Source organism: Ictidomys tridecemlineatus, chromosome 5, assembly GCF_052094955.1.
Source record: "Ictidomys tridecemlineatus isolate mIctTri1 chromosome 5, mIctTri1.hap1, whole genome shotgun sequence".
In the NCBI taxonomy this organism is placed as follows: domain Eukaryota; kingdom Metazoa; phylum Chordata; class Mammalia; order Rodentia; family Sciuridae; genus Ictidomys; species Ictidomys tridecemlineatus.
The window spans coordinates 134,611,775-134,628,472 of record NC_135481.1 but is presented as its reverse complement, the minus strand read 5'-3'; the positions used below and the strand labels follow the sequence as shown (position 1 = coordinate 134,628,472).

General features: G+C 38.5%; 1 protein-coding gene across 5 annotated transcripts in view; it reads left to right on the top strand.

Moving 5' to 3' along the window:
• Nucleotides 1–16,698, top strand: part of Pde8a (phosphodiesterase 8A) — a 154,425-nt gene that overhangs the window by 102,407 nt on the left and 35,320 nt on the right. For all 5 annotated transcript variants that reach the window (XM_078051137.1, XM_005320179.2, XM_021722922.3 and 2 more), the window contains 4 exons: nt 1,019–1,073; nt 7,203–7,291; nt 12,671–12,749; nt 14,517–14,654. In XM_078051137.1, the coding sequence (XP_077907263.1) occupies nt 1,019–1,073; nt 7,203–7,291; nt 12,671–12,749; nt 14,517–14,654 (361 nt within the window). The remainder of the gene's footprint in view (nt 1–1,018; nt 1,074–7,202; nt 7,292–12,670; nt 12,750–14,516; nt 14,655–16,698) is intronic.

Genomic DNA, 16,698 nt, shown 5'->3' with positions numbered 1-16,698 from the left:
ATGCTTCCTCTTTTCAGATAGTCAAGTTAGGGTCTCCATGCTGTAACTGGAAAATCCCTTTGAAATTTAACTTTTTATTTATTCTTTTGTATTTTACTTCTCCAGTTAACTTTATGGAGCAAGTTCTGTTCTCAAGCTAGTCATTCTGATTTTGCTTCAACAGTAGGCAAACCCTGAGAGAATTCCATTCCTAAAAGTGTGGAAGTTTCTGGGGTATCTTCCTAGGTCCTCTACCTCCAGACCTCCCTGGGGATTTGAATTATACATAAATGGGAGCCTTATGCGGTGGCATGTGCAACTTGGGAGGCTAAGGCAGGAGGATTGCAAGTTCAAGGCCAGCCTTGAGAACTTAGTGTGACCCTGTCTCAAAATAAAAAATAAAAAGTACTAGGGACATAGCTCAGAGATTCAATCCCCAGTATTAAAAAAAAAAATTCTATAAATGGGAAGAATCTTAATAAATTGGAGTAAGGAAAGAAGGTAAGTATATAAAGAGGAAAAATATTCAGATAGTCATTTATAATGTATATTTTTATAGATAGAAGAAATATTTCTGTATCTTTTAATCTTTTTCTCTGAGCTATAGGAGGGAGGGTATATTTTTAAAAACTAGAAGTAAAAGAAAATCTAAAAGAATTTAATTTTGTTAAAAATTTTAGCATAATAAGATTTTTGGTCACTCCTATTTCATTTGTTATATTTCAAGTATTATATTAGCTGGGCACAGTGGTGCATTTCTTGTAGTCCCAGCTAAACCTGGAGGATCACTTGAATCAGGAATTCAAAACCAGCCTGGGAAACATAGAAAGCAGAGAAATAGTAGCATATATACTACCAAAAAGGTAACTGTGAGATTGAAACAGAAAATCATTTTCAACTTTACATTAGTGTATTAACCTAATTCATCTAAAAGTACTTGTTAAATGACAGTGAAAGTATGTAAATTAGTGAATAGTAAAAGAAGAGAGATGTAATTGATAAAAACTTTTGTCTAACACTTTATGATATTCTTCTGAAGGGTGGACAGAGAAGAGTTGTCTGTAATGCCCTTAATTTCTGCTGGCTTTACAAGGGTATGTATCCACTTTTATATACATATAGTTTATTGTGGAGAAATTACTTTATTTCTACTTTTAGTGCCCAGCAAAACTATAGAGAATCCTCAATAAAGAAGAATTCAGTAAATATGCTATATGTGTAATACATTTTAAAGTTAAAGTGCTCATGACTCAGATGAGTCATGAGCACTTTAAATGAAATATCTATGGTTATTTATTGGTACAATTTATCTGGGGGTTTATTGGATTCTCCATTTTTTTTCTTTTTCTCATTCATCTTGGAAAAATATCTCTTTGAAAATAAGTTTTGCCAAATTGACCACCGTTGTCTCTGGTTAATGTAATTCATTAACAAGTTCTAATCACTTTCTATCAATTTCAGTTGATTCATTTTACTTAAAGAATATTTTCTTGCCTATTTCAAACAAACTAATTTAAATATAAATGGTTCTTATTTTAGGGGAAAAACTATGCCTATTAAGTCATATAAACATAATTAAATTTCCTATAATGGCATATTCATTAAAAATTCTACCATAGAAGTGTTGTTATGATACTTCAATGTATACATGCAGTTTTTAAAGCTAGGTCAAAGGTTCAGAAATTAGGAAACCCAACCATGACTCCCTTTTCCTCTACCCCTAGCTTCAATCTGTTGGTTTCTCCTAAGTCAAAAGGTTGTGGAGGATTTTGATCAACTGGTTACAAATGAGGCCTTGGGAATTATGATGGAGACTTAAGTGATGCTGACCCTCAGGCTGATTTTTGGCCCTAGTTTGTATCAGTCAGATAGTTCAGAAATCTCAAGCCATGACTTTATTTTTTTAATTTTTTTCAAGCCATGACTTTAAAGTGGTCTAAAATGGATGGTGCTCCTGGGAACTGACAGAATTAAATATAGATCCTCCCCAGAAGCGGATACCTTCATCTGTGGGGGGTTGTAAAATTAAATTTTGAGAAATAACTTAAATTTAGAAGGCAAGACAAAATTATTCAGCATGTAGCATAGAGATGCAACAGGTAGTAAGTCAGAGAGGTTAAGAAATATGGAGGCTAAAATGTGAGCATTCAGTGTGTATAAAACTAAGTTCCAGGGGAAGAAAAGGAAGAATGGGGAGTAGGATAAATTTGAAGAGTAAATGGCTGAGAATTTCCCAGCACATGATGAAAAGCCAGTCCACAGATTTAAAAATTTCAACAAATCTAAACTTGAAGTGAATTTAAAGAAGAGGTCATGTCATAGTGAAACTGTAACAAACAAACAACAACAACAAAACCCAGCAAAAAAAAAACAATGAGAAAAATAGATTTTAAAATCAACCAGAGAAAAAAGATGACCTTTAGAAGAACAAGAGACTAACAGCTAATTTCTCAGCAGCAAGTGGAAAGCAGAATTTAGTGGAATAATATTGTCAATATGATAAAAGAAATTAACTACCAATCTAGAATTTTGTAACCACCATAAATATCTTTTTCAAATGAAGGTGAAAGAAAGATATTCAGAGACATGGAAACTGAGAGAGTTTGTAATTAGCAAATTTTCATAAGGAAATTCTAAAGGATGTGCTTCATCCAGAAAGAATGTGAATCTCAGGTGGAAGGTCTGCAATGCAAGAAATAAAGAGCAAAGAAAATGGTGAATATGGAGATAAATATAAACATATATTTAATGCATAAAATAGTAATAATATGCAATTAGAGGTTATAGAGAGAAAAGAAAAATTATTGAGTAAAGAATTCTAACAATGCAAGAAATGAAGTAACAATACTAGAACAGAAATACCAAGATGAGGGAAAAAGAAGAGGACAAGAGGTAGTAGAGAGCAATAATCCCTGCCATGTGCCTGCTTCCCCTCTCTGACTTTCCCTCCCTCCCTCCTTCTCTCTCTCCCCCCCCCACACGTCTGTTTAATTTATGTCTGTCAATGTATAAAATAGTCCCCAAAGAATAAATGTAGTCTGGAATATATAATACTCTCTGATAGAAGAAACATACCCAAAGAGAAAATTTAATAATAGCCTAATATGCAAACCCTAGACTACGATAGCCAACCCCAGGTGTTTGCAAGTTTGTGGGCAGGTGAGAATAAATATATTCTTATGGCCTTATCTAGGAGTTATGGAATGAGGATGGGCCATGGGAATATTCTGAATTTTTCATCTTTGTGGGAAATATGCGGACTAGAGTATCATTCTGTGGGAGATACTTTGCTTTGGGAGTAGTTGATACCAGGTTTCCAAATAATAGTCAACAAATCTGTCTGCATTTGAGGTCAGTGAAAATGAAGGTAATCATTAATAGAACAGAAAAGCTTAATAAATCTTTTAAATTAACCAAAGGAAATATGAAATTTATAGCAACTTGATCAAACTGGTAAACACAAGGAGGAAAAAACCCAACAATGTACAGTGGGTTTTAAACATAAAGTGAGATAGAAACTGTGGACTGGCGTTTCCCTTTAAAGATGGGCTATTAGATTGGGTTAAAAAAGAACAATTATACAACACATAAAGTGATAAAAGGAACTTAATAATAAAAGATCAACAAGGTAGCAAGTAAAAGTAGACCCAAAGAACACAGAAATATCAATATCATATCAGATAACACAGAACATTGTATGTGTATACACAATTTTATGTAAAATGATACATTAAATTATCATTGCATAGTTTTGTGGCTGTTTTGTTCCCCCCCCCCGCCTTTTTTTGACAATGTGCAACCTGATGTAGCACTGCCCCATCCCCTGACCTCCGTTAATCCTTATTAAATTGTGTGAGAACAACCTAGTCCACCAGCATAAAGGTGACTCCTTTAAACAAGGAGTCCCAGGTTGGGAGTTGTTGACCACCTATTTCCTGTGGATCTTCAGTTCATCCCTTAGAAATGATTTTCTTAGAAAATCATTCACACAAAGAAAAATAAAAAGCTTTCCCAGGTAATTTTGAAGATCTTTTTATATTACCCTGAGGCTGCAAACTTGGCTATTGCCAGTGCCCTTAAAATCATCCATTTTCTAATGAAACTTAAGGAGATAGATTATTCCCACTGCCTTGCTATTAATGTGCTCCCCTGCAGCCTTCTGAGACCACTAAACCTTGTATTGTATGAGGTCTCTTTGAAAATATATAGATGCAGAGCTGGAAATTTCTGCATTCAAAAGTCTGTGTTTAAAATTCTGTATAGAAAGTCCATCGGCACAGCTAGGTGAATGGGAAGGAGCATCCCAGTAGAAGGTCCTGTCAACCATGGTCCTTGTATTTCTCAGTAAATTGAGTTACAATGGAGCAAGCTTGAAAATTCATGAGTAACTCACACATACACTCTCTTCCTGTCCCCTTGCCTGTGTACTACTAGCCAGGGTGTTCCCTGAAGCCTTTATCTGTACCACTTTTAGGTGAATGCACTTAGGAGACCATTCTATGCAAAAGCACAAAATCTCTCTGACTAGGGAGACCAGGAGATAATGTCAGGCCCACAGTTTTATAGATGAGTAATCCAGGTGGATGGCCATTCCTCAGAGATCATGAGTACTAAATAATCTTCTCATCCAGAATCCCTAATCTTCTTGTGACAAAAGGGTGTATAGGATGCAGAGAACAGCTAGAGAATGGGAAAGGGTTTCTCCCAAGTCTCCTGCCCTAGAGGCAGTGGTGCTGAAGCTTGAACTGAAAACCAACACCACCATGAGCTTTGATGTTTGGTGTTTGGTGTTTTGTGCATTAGCCATGGCTTAGGATGGAAAAGTAAATGGAGGATGCCTTTCTGCCCTCGTATGGACTTGGTGATTGAGCATTTACTGACTAAAATCTCTAGGGTTGGGATTTGGTGCCTCTCATTGCTGATTAGAAGTCCCTGAAGAGTGTCTCTGGTGAGTCTGGGGAGGAGATTGCATGCTATATTGTTTTTCAAATTGTGGGTTATTTTAACATACAACCAAGTGTTGAGAGAGACTGGGAGAGGCCTACCAAGGTGGGGCTTAGGTCCAGCAGCTGTCTGATCTGCCTTGAGAAAGTGAGGTCCTATCATATTAAGAAGCCTGCAGAATTTATAGCCCCAGATCTCTCCTGGGATGGAACTGGGGAGAGGAAATTTGCTGCTCTTTAAGTTGAGGGAATAGCAGCCCGCTTCCTGAGGGATCCCTGCACCTTCTTCACCTGCTTTGTCCTGTGGGGTCCTTGGGACAGAATTGGAACTTGGAGAAGGGCAGTAAAGATGAGTTATTTATATACACAGAATAAAGGCAAAGGTAATAAAAAGGAAGTAGAGACAGAAGGAGCAAGATGTCAGGTTTTAAAACTTTGACTTTTGCCTTTTGGGTAAAAAAGTTTGGATATTTAATATTCGTATCCAGTGAAACATCTGGTTGCATGGGAGGGCCTTTGTTGAAGTGGATAAATGCATGTGCCCCAACTATCCCAAGGGCTCACCACCATCCCTTGTCTGCTTAAGCAGTTCAAGCCTTGTGCTCAGAGATTCCTCCTCCCTGTCCTTGCCTGGTCAGCATTGAGTGCCTGTGTGGACAGGCAGCATTCTTGGATGTTCCCATGGAGTCCTGACATGGGCAGCAGGTCCAGCACTCTCTGGAAGCTGGAAGGTGTGTCATGTCATCTCCGCTAGATCTCTTGGGTGAGGAGGACTGTTTTGGCCTACAGGCTTGGGAACCATCATGCCTCTGGCCAGCAGTCTTCGATGTTCCTCCTGGGGGTTGCACTCGCTATTCTGTATATTCATGCAGCAGTTTATAGGTGGCAGCGTTTTTTCTCATTGTGGTCACAGCAACAGTATTACTTACTTGTTTTATTACAGATGAGGAAGCATGTTTAGGAAGACTAAGTGCTTAATTGAGGATCACATAACTTTTTAAGGCATAAACTGGCTGAATATTTAAGTTGTTTGATATCCAGACAAGACCCTGATTGCTGTTGAACAGGACAACTGCCTTCATTAGGGCAAAAGAGGGAACTCCTTGAGGAACCATATGCCCAGATTGATCTGGCTGGGGCTGGTGATAGCGGCTTGTGGAGCTTCACTTGCTAGGCCTCTGCTTCCTCCTCAGATATTATTCATTTATTGTGTGGGTAAAGGTGAAGAATCCCTTACAGAAATAGAAGGTAGTAAATGTTCATAAATATTTTAACATCTGCATAAAACAACAGTTGGCCTTCACTATCCATGAGTCCCTTATCTGCATCAGCAGATTTCACCATTTGCAGATTGAAAATATATGGGGAAAATATTTTTTCTGTACAGAGCACATAGACTTTTCCATCACTAAATCTAAACAATACAGCATAACAACTGTCTATATAGCATTTACATTGCATTAGGGATTATAAGTATTTTAGAGATGATTTAAAGTAACAGGAGAATGGTGTAGTTATATGTAAATACTGTGCCATTTTTAAATAAGGAATTTGAGTATCTATGGATTCTGGAATCCTGGAGGAGTTGGGGGCGGGGGGCATGTCTTGGAACTAATTCCCTGTGGATAATAAGGGATAACATGACAACACAGTGATGTCTAAGATATTCTCATGAACTACATCTTTTGATGGTGGACTTGGTCCAGCTTCTCAAAATTATGTGCTTTGCCTTGGGATGTTTCCAGCATGCAGAGATTATTATACAAGCTACTGCCCACATCAGTAAGAGACACTGGGCAAATCCCTGGCTCCTGCTGTGGGGGATAGTCATCACCAGCCAGCCACTTTGGAGAGTCATGGAGGAAAGTATTGCCTGAGGAGGAGTTTCCTCTGTGAAGTGTAGCGTGCTTTTTCTCACCATGAGCTTGTCTGACTAGAGGACAAAATATTGTTCCTGAATTTACTCTGAAAACCTAACATAACTATGATATTGTTAACAAATTTCCTCCTCAATATATTCTAGCCTCTGCTTTGTCAGTGACATGCTACAACCAAAGTGCTCTTAAGGCCCTCAAAGAAAACCTTATTTTTTAAAAAGCTGACTTGATTTCTACAAATTTCATCTCTTACCTCCTTTTCACCATTAATGACTGAAAGTATTTTTTAGATTTTAGTTGCCAAATTGAGAAATTTGTTTAGAAGAATTATTTTTTATTGGCATACATAATTATTTTAAAATGCTTCTTTCTTTATCCACAAAATTCCCCTTTCTGTTTATAGAGGTATATAGAAAACCCCAGTATCATGGCCTGTTACAATGAACTGCTCCAGCTGGAATTTGGAGAGGTGCGATCACAACTGAAACTCAGGTAATTCTACCACTTCTGGAAAGCCCTCCAGGCCATGCAGGATGATGCTACAAGTAGATATCTTTTGGTTATAACTGACCTGCTAAGACCAGATGGGGTGATCCAGTGGTGATTGCTTATCCAGGCTTTTTGGCATCTGCTGGGATATCTAGTAAAGGGTCATGTTAGTGAATGGAGACACATTTAAATATGGGGCCCTAAAGTAATAGAAAATGAGGAAAGGTAGAATTCAAAACTGCACATGCTGAATGTTCTGCTTTGTGTTTGAAGAAAAACATGTATTTTACATATACCCAACCTGTTAATAATGTTATCTCTGGTAGTGACATTTTTAACTTTTCTTTAATAGACATAATTTGCTCTTGATAAACAGGTTTTTGTTTTGTTGGTTTTTTTTTTTTAAATAAGTGAAATGAGTTCAAGCTTAGCTCTTTGTAGAGCAAGGAAAGCAGAAAAATTAGTAACATTATGTCAGCTTGACATAAAGTCAGCAGTTTTCTGTCATTCTAAGTTTACTACTTGGGTGTCCTACTGTTTAACTTTTCCTTTACCAGGGATCAAGGAGAATTGGATCATTCTGTTTGTTTATGCCCAAGACAGAGAAAACAAGGATCAGAATTAGAGTATTAAGATTAGTAAGAACCAGTGCAGGGCTCTACATACAGGGAAAAAAAGTACTTCATAGATCAAGTGAAGTGAATGGCTAGCAAGCAGGGCGTGAGGTAGTGGAGAAGTGCTGCTGAGCAGCAGTTGTGTAGAGGCTGGTTTGACGTACAGAAGGACCCTTTTATTTACCTTTTGGTACTGGGGATTGAACCCAGGGGTGTGCTATACCACTGAGTTGCATCCCCAGTCCTTTTTAATTTTTTGAGACAGGGTGTCACTAAGTTGCTTAGGCCCTTACTAAATTGCTGAGGTTTGAACTTGTGATGCTCCTACCTCAGACTCCCCAGGTCTCTGGGATTACAGCGTGCACCACTGTGCCTAGCTAGAAGAGCCCCTTTAGTTGCCAGACTTTTCAAAGAAACTTGAGGTAGCCCCATGCCCTTGGACCTGTGAGCCTTCTCCCTGTTGAGCTATCCGCAGCCTAACAGGGCATGCTGCCACACATTATGCTACCACCCTCTCTTAGAAGAAAACAGAATTAATTTTGGAGCAGTAAATGACGTTGGACCTTATTTTATCCAATCAAGATGCAGAAAATGAAATCCAAGGAAATGCACTAACTCACATTTCAGATTTTTATAAGTAGCAAATGGCAAAGATAGTTCACATTTTCTGCAGTTGTCTTTTCCCATTTCTAAATATAACTAACCTCAAACCTTTCTAAATTGCTTAGTTAACACACCTCACCAACCTATGGACATATATTGAAACCCCTGTATCTCCTTCATCCACGCCTAAGGCCCATCCCTTACCACGTCCTATTGATCTTACCTCTGAGTATCTCTGGGTTTTGTCTACTTAACTTCATCTTGTCATTATGGTTACTGTTGTTTTTTTTAACTTGGATTATTGAATCCATTAGTCTATCTCCTTATATCTAGCCTTGGCTCCCTCTTGTTCATTCTTCAAATTCAAGTAACACATAACTCCATCTATTTCTATCCTGCAATTCTCCACTGCCTTCAAAATAAACTCCAGATTCCAAAATGCATTTCCAACGCTCTCCACAGTTGTCTAACATTTACATCGCTGTTCACATCTCCCATTATGCCCTGCTCCAGGTGACAACCAAATGGAGATGTCCATTAAAAAGGGAAAGAGACAAATAGGAAGGGAAATGGAAATATGAGTTAGGGACTTGGGAAAAGTAGGAACTTGTTCTCCCAGTCACCAGAAAGCTATAACAAGCAACTTTGTATTAATGCTAGATTAATAAACTAGAATATAATGTCTAGAAATAGACTTGAGTATATTTAAGGATTTAGTATATGATTAACATTGCAAGTCAACATGGGAAAGGGTGGGATTTTCAGTGAATGGCACTGTGATGACTGTTTTCATATAGGACAGGTACTAGGCCAGTGTCTTAAATAAGGAGCTTTGATGAATGAATTTAAAAATTGAAACACTCCAGTAGAAAAAAATTTTAAATACACACAAGCAGATGATAAACATGGAAAGATGTTCAGCCACACTATTAATAAAAGAAAGCAAATGAAAATTATATAACATTTAAAAAATTTACCAGATCTGCAAAAAGTTAGAAAAGAATGATAAAATCATGTAGGACTTCTCACACATCTGTCCCCTCTTAAAATTGCTGTATCAGAGATGAGAACTAACTTCTCATTGTTTGTTTATTTATTAGTACTGGGGATTGAACCCAGGGGTGCTTAACCACTGAGCCACCTCCTCCCACTTTTTTGTGGTACTGGGGCCTTGTGCATATGAGGCAAGCACTCTGCCAACTGAGGTATATCCCCAATGCCCCCAGACCCTTTTAATATTTTATTTAGAGCAGGGTCTCTCTAAGTTACTTAGGACCTTGCTAAATTGCTGAGACTGGCTTTGAACTAGTGATCCTCCTACCTCAGCCTCCCAAACCACTGGCATTACAGGTGTGTACACCAGGCTCAGCTTGTTTTTTTAAGTTTCTTTCTTTCTTTCTTTCTTTCTTTCTTTCTTTCTTTCTTTCTTTCTTTCTTTCTTTCTTTCTTTTTTTCTTTCTTTCTTTCTTTCTTTTTTTTTGAGAGAGAGAGAATTTTTTTTAAGACAAGCAGTGTTTTTTTTTTTTTTTAAAGAGAGAGAGAATTTTATTATTTATTTCTTTTAGTTTTCGGCGGACACAACGAGAATTTTTTTTAATATTTATTTTTCGGTGGACACAACATCTTTATTTTATTTTATGTGGTGCTGAGGATCAAACCCCGCACCCTGCGCATGCCAGGCAAGTACGTTACCGCTTGAGCCACATCCTCAGCCCCTGTTTTTAAGTTTTTTGAGGTATAATTCACATACTGTATCTTGATTTTTACATTTCCAAAAACTAATTTTTACTGGCTGAGCTGTTTAATTTTATTTAACAACAGAGTTTAGTGATACAGCTGGGTGGTGGCCCATGCCTATAGTCCCAGCTGTTGGGGAGGCTGAGATAGGAGGATCATGAGTTCAAAGCTAGCCTCAACAATGGCAAGGCACTAAACAACTCAGTGAGACCCTGTCTCTAAATAAAATACAAAATAGGGCTGGGGATTGGCTCAGTGGTCAAGTGCCTCTGAGTTCAATTCCTGGTATCCGCTCCCCCCCAAAAAAAGAGAGTTTATAATACAAAAAAATAATGTAAAAGCTTTGGGTTTTTTTTTTTTTTTTTTTTTTTGAGTACGAGGGTTTGAACCGAGGTTCTGCCACTAGCTACCACTGAACTACATCCCCAGCCATTTTTATTTTATTTTGAGACAGGGTCTTGCTAAGTTGCCCAAGCTGGCCTCAAATTTGGGGTCCTCCTACCTCAGCCTTCTAAGTAACTGAGATTACAGGTAGGTACCACTGTGCCTATCTGTTGTTTATCTTAAAGTTTATAATTTATTTCTTAATATCTCGGTACTTTATGAGCAACTAGCCAGGAATAGCCCCCTTCCAATCTGAGACAAGAGAGCCTCCTAATTTGGGAGGAGGACACAACATCTTTATTTTATTTTATGTATATAAAAAATATATATATATATAGAAAAAAATCCAGATGTAGCATACATGTCTGATCATAGGGGATTTGTTGAACTACTTATGGTATGGCTTTTTTTAGTTGTCAGTGGATCTTTATTTTGCTTATTTATATACAGTGCTGAGAATTGCACCCAGTGCCTCACACGTTAGGCAAGCACTCTGCCACTGAGCCACATCTCCAGCCGTTTATGCTATGACTTTACAATAGAATATTCTATGGTTATTTAAAGTGATAAGCCAGGTGCAGTGGCACACACCTATAATCCCAGTGACTAAAGATGCTGGGGCAGGAGGATCACAAGTTTGAGGCTAGCTTCTGCAACTTAGTGTGATCTCGTTTCAAAATAAGAAGGGCTGGTGATGTAGCTCAATGGTAGAGCACTTGTCTAATTTGTGTGAGCCCTGGTTCTATCACCAGTACCCACCTACGCCCCCCCCTCAAATAACTGTAATTATTGATTGAAAAGATATTGTCTGGGTATTGATTTCAGATACTTTGATTTCTTTTGTTTATAAACAACTTTAAGATAATTTATATACCATATAATACACCTATTTTAAGTGCATAATTTAATGGCTTTTATTGTATTCAGACAATTGTACACCTATCACCACAATTTTAGAACATTTTCATTAACCTCAACCCCATATCTACTTTGTATTTGTAGATTTGCCTATTCTGGACATTTCATATTAAATGGAATCATATAGTATGTGGGTCCTCTGTGACTGGATTCTTTCACTAACACTGATTTTTTTAAGGTTCATTCATGTCATGGTCTGTATCAAGACTTCAGTTCTTTTTGTGCCTGCATAACATTCCATTACATGGATATACCACATTTTTTTTTCATTCTTCAGTGATGGACTGTTTATACTGTTTATACTTCTTTACTATTATGAATAATACTTCCCTGAAAATATGTGTTTACTTTTGTGAAGCATATTTTCATTTCTATTGGTTATATATCTATGAGCGTAATAGCTGAATCATATGATAGTTCCTTGTTTAGCTGTTTGAATAACTTCTAGATGTTTCCCAAAATGAGACTGCACCATTGTATGTGCCCACCAGCAGTGTATGAGGATTCCTTACAATACTATTACCTGTCTTTTTGATTATTCTAGTGGAGTGATATGCTATCTTATTTGTTTTTATCTGTATTTTAAATTTTTTATCAGTAAACATTTGTTACTTGGATATTAGAAAATGCTCACAGTATAAACCAAAGTGAAGAAATCAGGGAACAAAGCTAGTTGTTCCAGATGTCCCCAATTTTGTGAAAAATAATTAAAATAATTCTATAATAGCTACAAATGTTTTATTGTCTCTTCTCTGACAGACTGTGGCATTTTTTGCTCAGTTCTCCTGACAAGCACTCCTGATACTGAGAAGAGACACTCTGTTGGGTTCGGTCCTACAGCTGTGAGAGCTGTGATCTGACCCTGGTGTGTGACCATCTAGGCCCCCTGCCCCTTCACAAGGGAAAAAAAGACAACAGCGTCTGCAGTGATGATCCGAAGTGCTGGGGCAGCACTGGGTGTCGTCTTCATACTTTTAGTATTTCCCTTCCCTTTTCTTGAATGAGCACACATTAACTTCATACATCAGACAAAAACACAACTTAAATAAGCTAATATAATGCTCCAAGATTGTATTTGATTTAGTAGTATTTATATTAATCAGTTATTTTGTTTCTATCCATAAAGGGCTTGTAACTCAATATTCACTGCATTAGAGAAAAGTCAAGAAGCAATTGAAATTACAAGTGAAGACCACATTATACAGGTTTGTTATTTGGGAGATTTGTCCTTTGGATTTCTTGTTTTGCTTGTTCTCATTATTAGTATTGAACCTCTCCAATTTGGTTGTTTTTTTCTTTTTGGAGTTTAAGAGACCAGATTTTCCTTAAGGGATTATAGATCAAAATGAATATTTAAAATAAGCTTTCTAGATAAGAAAATATATTAATTAAAATATATTAATAATTACTTATGGTTCTAGAAAATATCTGTAGGAATACCACAGTTACATTCATTATTTCTCACTGGAAAGAGGGGATGGGGGAGGGGACTGAGAAAGAGAGAGAGACTCTGTGTGGTTTTAGTAAGGAGAGGATTTTAATTTAATTTAATTTAATTTAGAAGTACTGGGGATGGAATCAGGGATGCTCTCCATTAAGCCACATCCCCAGCCCTTTTTATTTATTTTTTAATCTTAAGACAGGTTATCACTCAGTTGCTGAGGCTGGCTTTGAACTTGCGGTCTCCCTCACCAGCCTTCTGAGTTCCTAAAATTACAGGCGTGTGCAACTGTGCCTGGCAAGGAGAGGCTTTTATTCAAGAGGATTGTTACTTAGGTGGGCAGGACTACTGCAATAGGGGCAGTGCTCTGACCATAGGCCTGCAAGCCTTCCTCACTGTGCTTACACCTTTCACTGGTTTTGAAGATAGTTCATACTTACAGAAGCTTACTAGCAATAACTAAAAATGTCACAAACAAGAGACCTAGTAATTACAGAATGAAGACCCTAATAGCACAGTGGGTTATTTGTCACTTAAGATAGCATAGCTCATACTTTGGATAACAGCAAAAAGGATAGTTATGGCAAAGAAACATTCATTTAGTCTGAGAATCAGCCCCATTTTGATTTTATATCTGGGCACACCCTAGTCTCTCACTTTAATCAAATTTGTGACTCTCTTGCTGGTGCTGACTTTTGGGAGTTGGTAACCCGAGGGATGAGGTAGGCCAGTGGTTGAGGGCCCAGGCTTTAGTTCCCATCCACCTCAACTGAGCAACCTGGGACAAGACCCTTAATCTGGCTGAATCTGCCTTCTCTGTGCAGAGGATGATATAAACAATAATAGTCACTTACATTTGGGAAGGTGGTTTTGAGAACTAAATGAGTTAATGTGTATGAAGTGTTTATTGTTGTGTCCAGCAAGGAAAACATCTTGATAAACAGTATCTGTTACTGTCTTTATCATCATTATCAACACATCTCAGCTTTGCTAAGTATTTTTCCTCATCTTGTAGTTGTTTTTGAAACTTAAACTATAAAGCATTGTATTTGTAAACCCTTCCTAGTTCATGGCCTGCTTTCTACACACATTATTTATTTGAATTATATGAGAGAAGCAAGATCAGGATTTTCCTCCTGTTATCCAGAGGAGAAACTAGAGATTCAGCTGTGTGAAGTAACTTGCAGAAGCCCAGCAGTGTGTGGAGGAGAGTGGAGCCTAATGCTACACATCCCAGCCTGGTGTTTTATTCCACATAGCACCATCTTGGCAGCCCCTGGACTGTCCCAGAGCAGCTGCCTTCCATGGTCCTTGCTGACATGTACAAGCCCAGCCAGATACCACTTTTCTCAGGGCTCCAGAATTCTTCTGGGGTTGTACTCTAGTGGCTCTAGAACCACCATGGTTAGGTCCTAGCTCCTGACCTTTCTGGGGAAAATACAGGATGCCCTGATAGAAGACCTAGGTTGTCCTCTTTTCAAAATGTTTTTTTAATTCACTTGATGTTTTTTTTTCTTTTGTCTCTCCCCAGTATGCAAATCCTGCATTTGAAACAACAATGGGCTATCAGTCAGGTGAATTAATAGGGAAGGAGTTAGCAGAAGTGCCTATAAATGAAAAAAAAGCTGAATTGCTTGATACTATAAATTCATGCATCAGGATAGGCAAGGTAAGTAGGAGTCAGTACCTTTATCACTTTTGTGTTATAAAGAGGGAAGGAGTATGCATGTTCCCTGAATACTGCATGTGCCAGGTACTCAGTCTTTCGGAAGAGTAGTCCCAGGAAGTATAGATAGTGTTGTCCCTGTTATTCCTATTTTGCAGCTGAGGATCCAAGGTCAAGAAAGTATTTGTTATGATTGGACTATAAGCAGAATAACTTGAATTAACCCTTAAAATCATTGTTCTCGCCTTTATGATAGGTGAATAATTGATCTTTTGAATAATTGGTTTTATTTTTTTAAATATTTATTTTAGTTGTAGTTGGACACAATACCTTTATTTATTTATTTTTATGTGGTGCTGAGGATTGAACCCAGGGCCTCACATGTGCTAGGCAAGCACTCTACCGCAGAACCACAACCCCAGCCCCTGATAATTGGTTTTCTCATGGTAGATGTTGTCACATTTTTCTGGGTTAGGGGTGCCAGTGAAAACAGCACTTTCTCAGAGCATATCTGAGCTCAGAAATTCTCCAGCCTCAGTCATTCATTCAGAATTTTTTAAATGCCTGCTGTATGTCAGGTACTATGTTAGATCCTGGTGTAAAAAGAATAACACAACGAGAATTCTTTCTTCAGAGGGCTCATTTTCCAGAGTTGGAAATAGAAGGAATCATTACATAATAATGTGAGTGGTTACATAATAGACAGAAGAAGGGCAAAGTCTGTCTGAAAGATGTTTCTTTCTCTGACATGCCTCACTGTCATGAGGCTTTAAGGTGAGATGAGAAGAAGAGTTTACTGCTGCTCACAGTCGCTTTCAGTCTTTCTGCTGGACTTTTCTTCACTTTTAAATGTTGGGTAGGGACTATTAATCTGATTATTTGAAACATTTGCAAAATGAGTGATCTGTGGAGGTGCCAGGAGAAGTGATGCCCTCTCCCTGTTGCCATTAGCCAGTATATGCTCCACAGCACAACCTTGTAGCCTAGTATGGCAGGTGTCATGCCAGGCTTACCGCCCTTGGCCTAGGCCTCTTTCCTTTGGCTTTCCCTTGTGTCTGAGCCCACAAGGTTGCCTTGACCTGAGAACAAGGAAGGGCCAATGGGGCACTGTCAGGATAGTGTCAAAAGCAGATGCTGTGTGAGTCCTGTTTGCCTTCAACTTTTCTGTCTAGGTTAGTTTTCTTACTAGAAGGAGTGGAGGGTCTTCTGGGAAGAGAGAAACAAAGGTTGAAATGTATGATGAGATGCTAAGGTGCACTGCGCAGGTCAGATAGAGTGGTCCCTACTATGACTGAGAAAGATGTCCTCAGAAAGAAGCCACAGAGCACCAATCCTCCCAGACCACAGTAGCTGTGAAGGGGGCTCTACAGTGGCTGTCCCAATTCTGGAATTTTGGGTCAACCAGTGGTTTTGTCGCAGATAAGACCAGGATGACCACATGCATCTGTGTCCCTTTCACTGAGGAGGGCAGGTGGAGATAGGGAGGGATGTTGGGGGATTAGCTGTAAGCCCTGGGATGTACTTGGTGTCTGCTGGATGCATACTGTTGGGTACTAGGTATAGATGGCCTCAAACTTGACTAGCAGGAGACCTGTTTTCTAACCTCTGAATTTATTGTGAACAAAGACTAGGAAAGATTATCGTATTACTGCCCCTGTACTGCTTTGTTCCAAAAGGAATCTTCTGTTTGCATTGTATATTTCAGAGTTCTTGGGGAGAGTGAAAAGGTATCCCTTTCTTTATCCTTTGTCAGTGACCAGTACTAGCCCATCAAGCCTCTTAGGTTCCTGAGGTGAAAGGCAGAAGAATAGACAGCTTTTCTAATTCAGTCTCTCCAGGAGAAGGGCTCATTGAGAGGGCAGCAACCTCAGGGAGCCACAGTGCTGTGATCCCTCCAGAGATGTCCACTGAGGATTAACTAGCATGGCAGAATGGAGACTTTCAGCAAGTAGTCAGATGGCCATGGCTGTGGACCCTGGAATTTCAGATTCTAGGTGTTGGTTTTCTAAGTTGGATACTGTTGGGAGCAGAGGGAAGATTCTGGAGC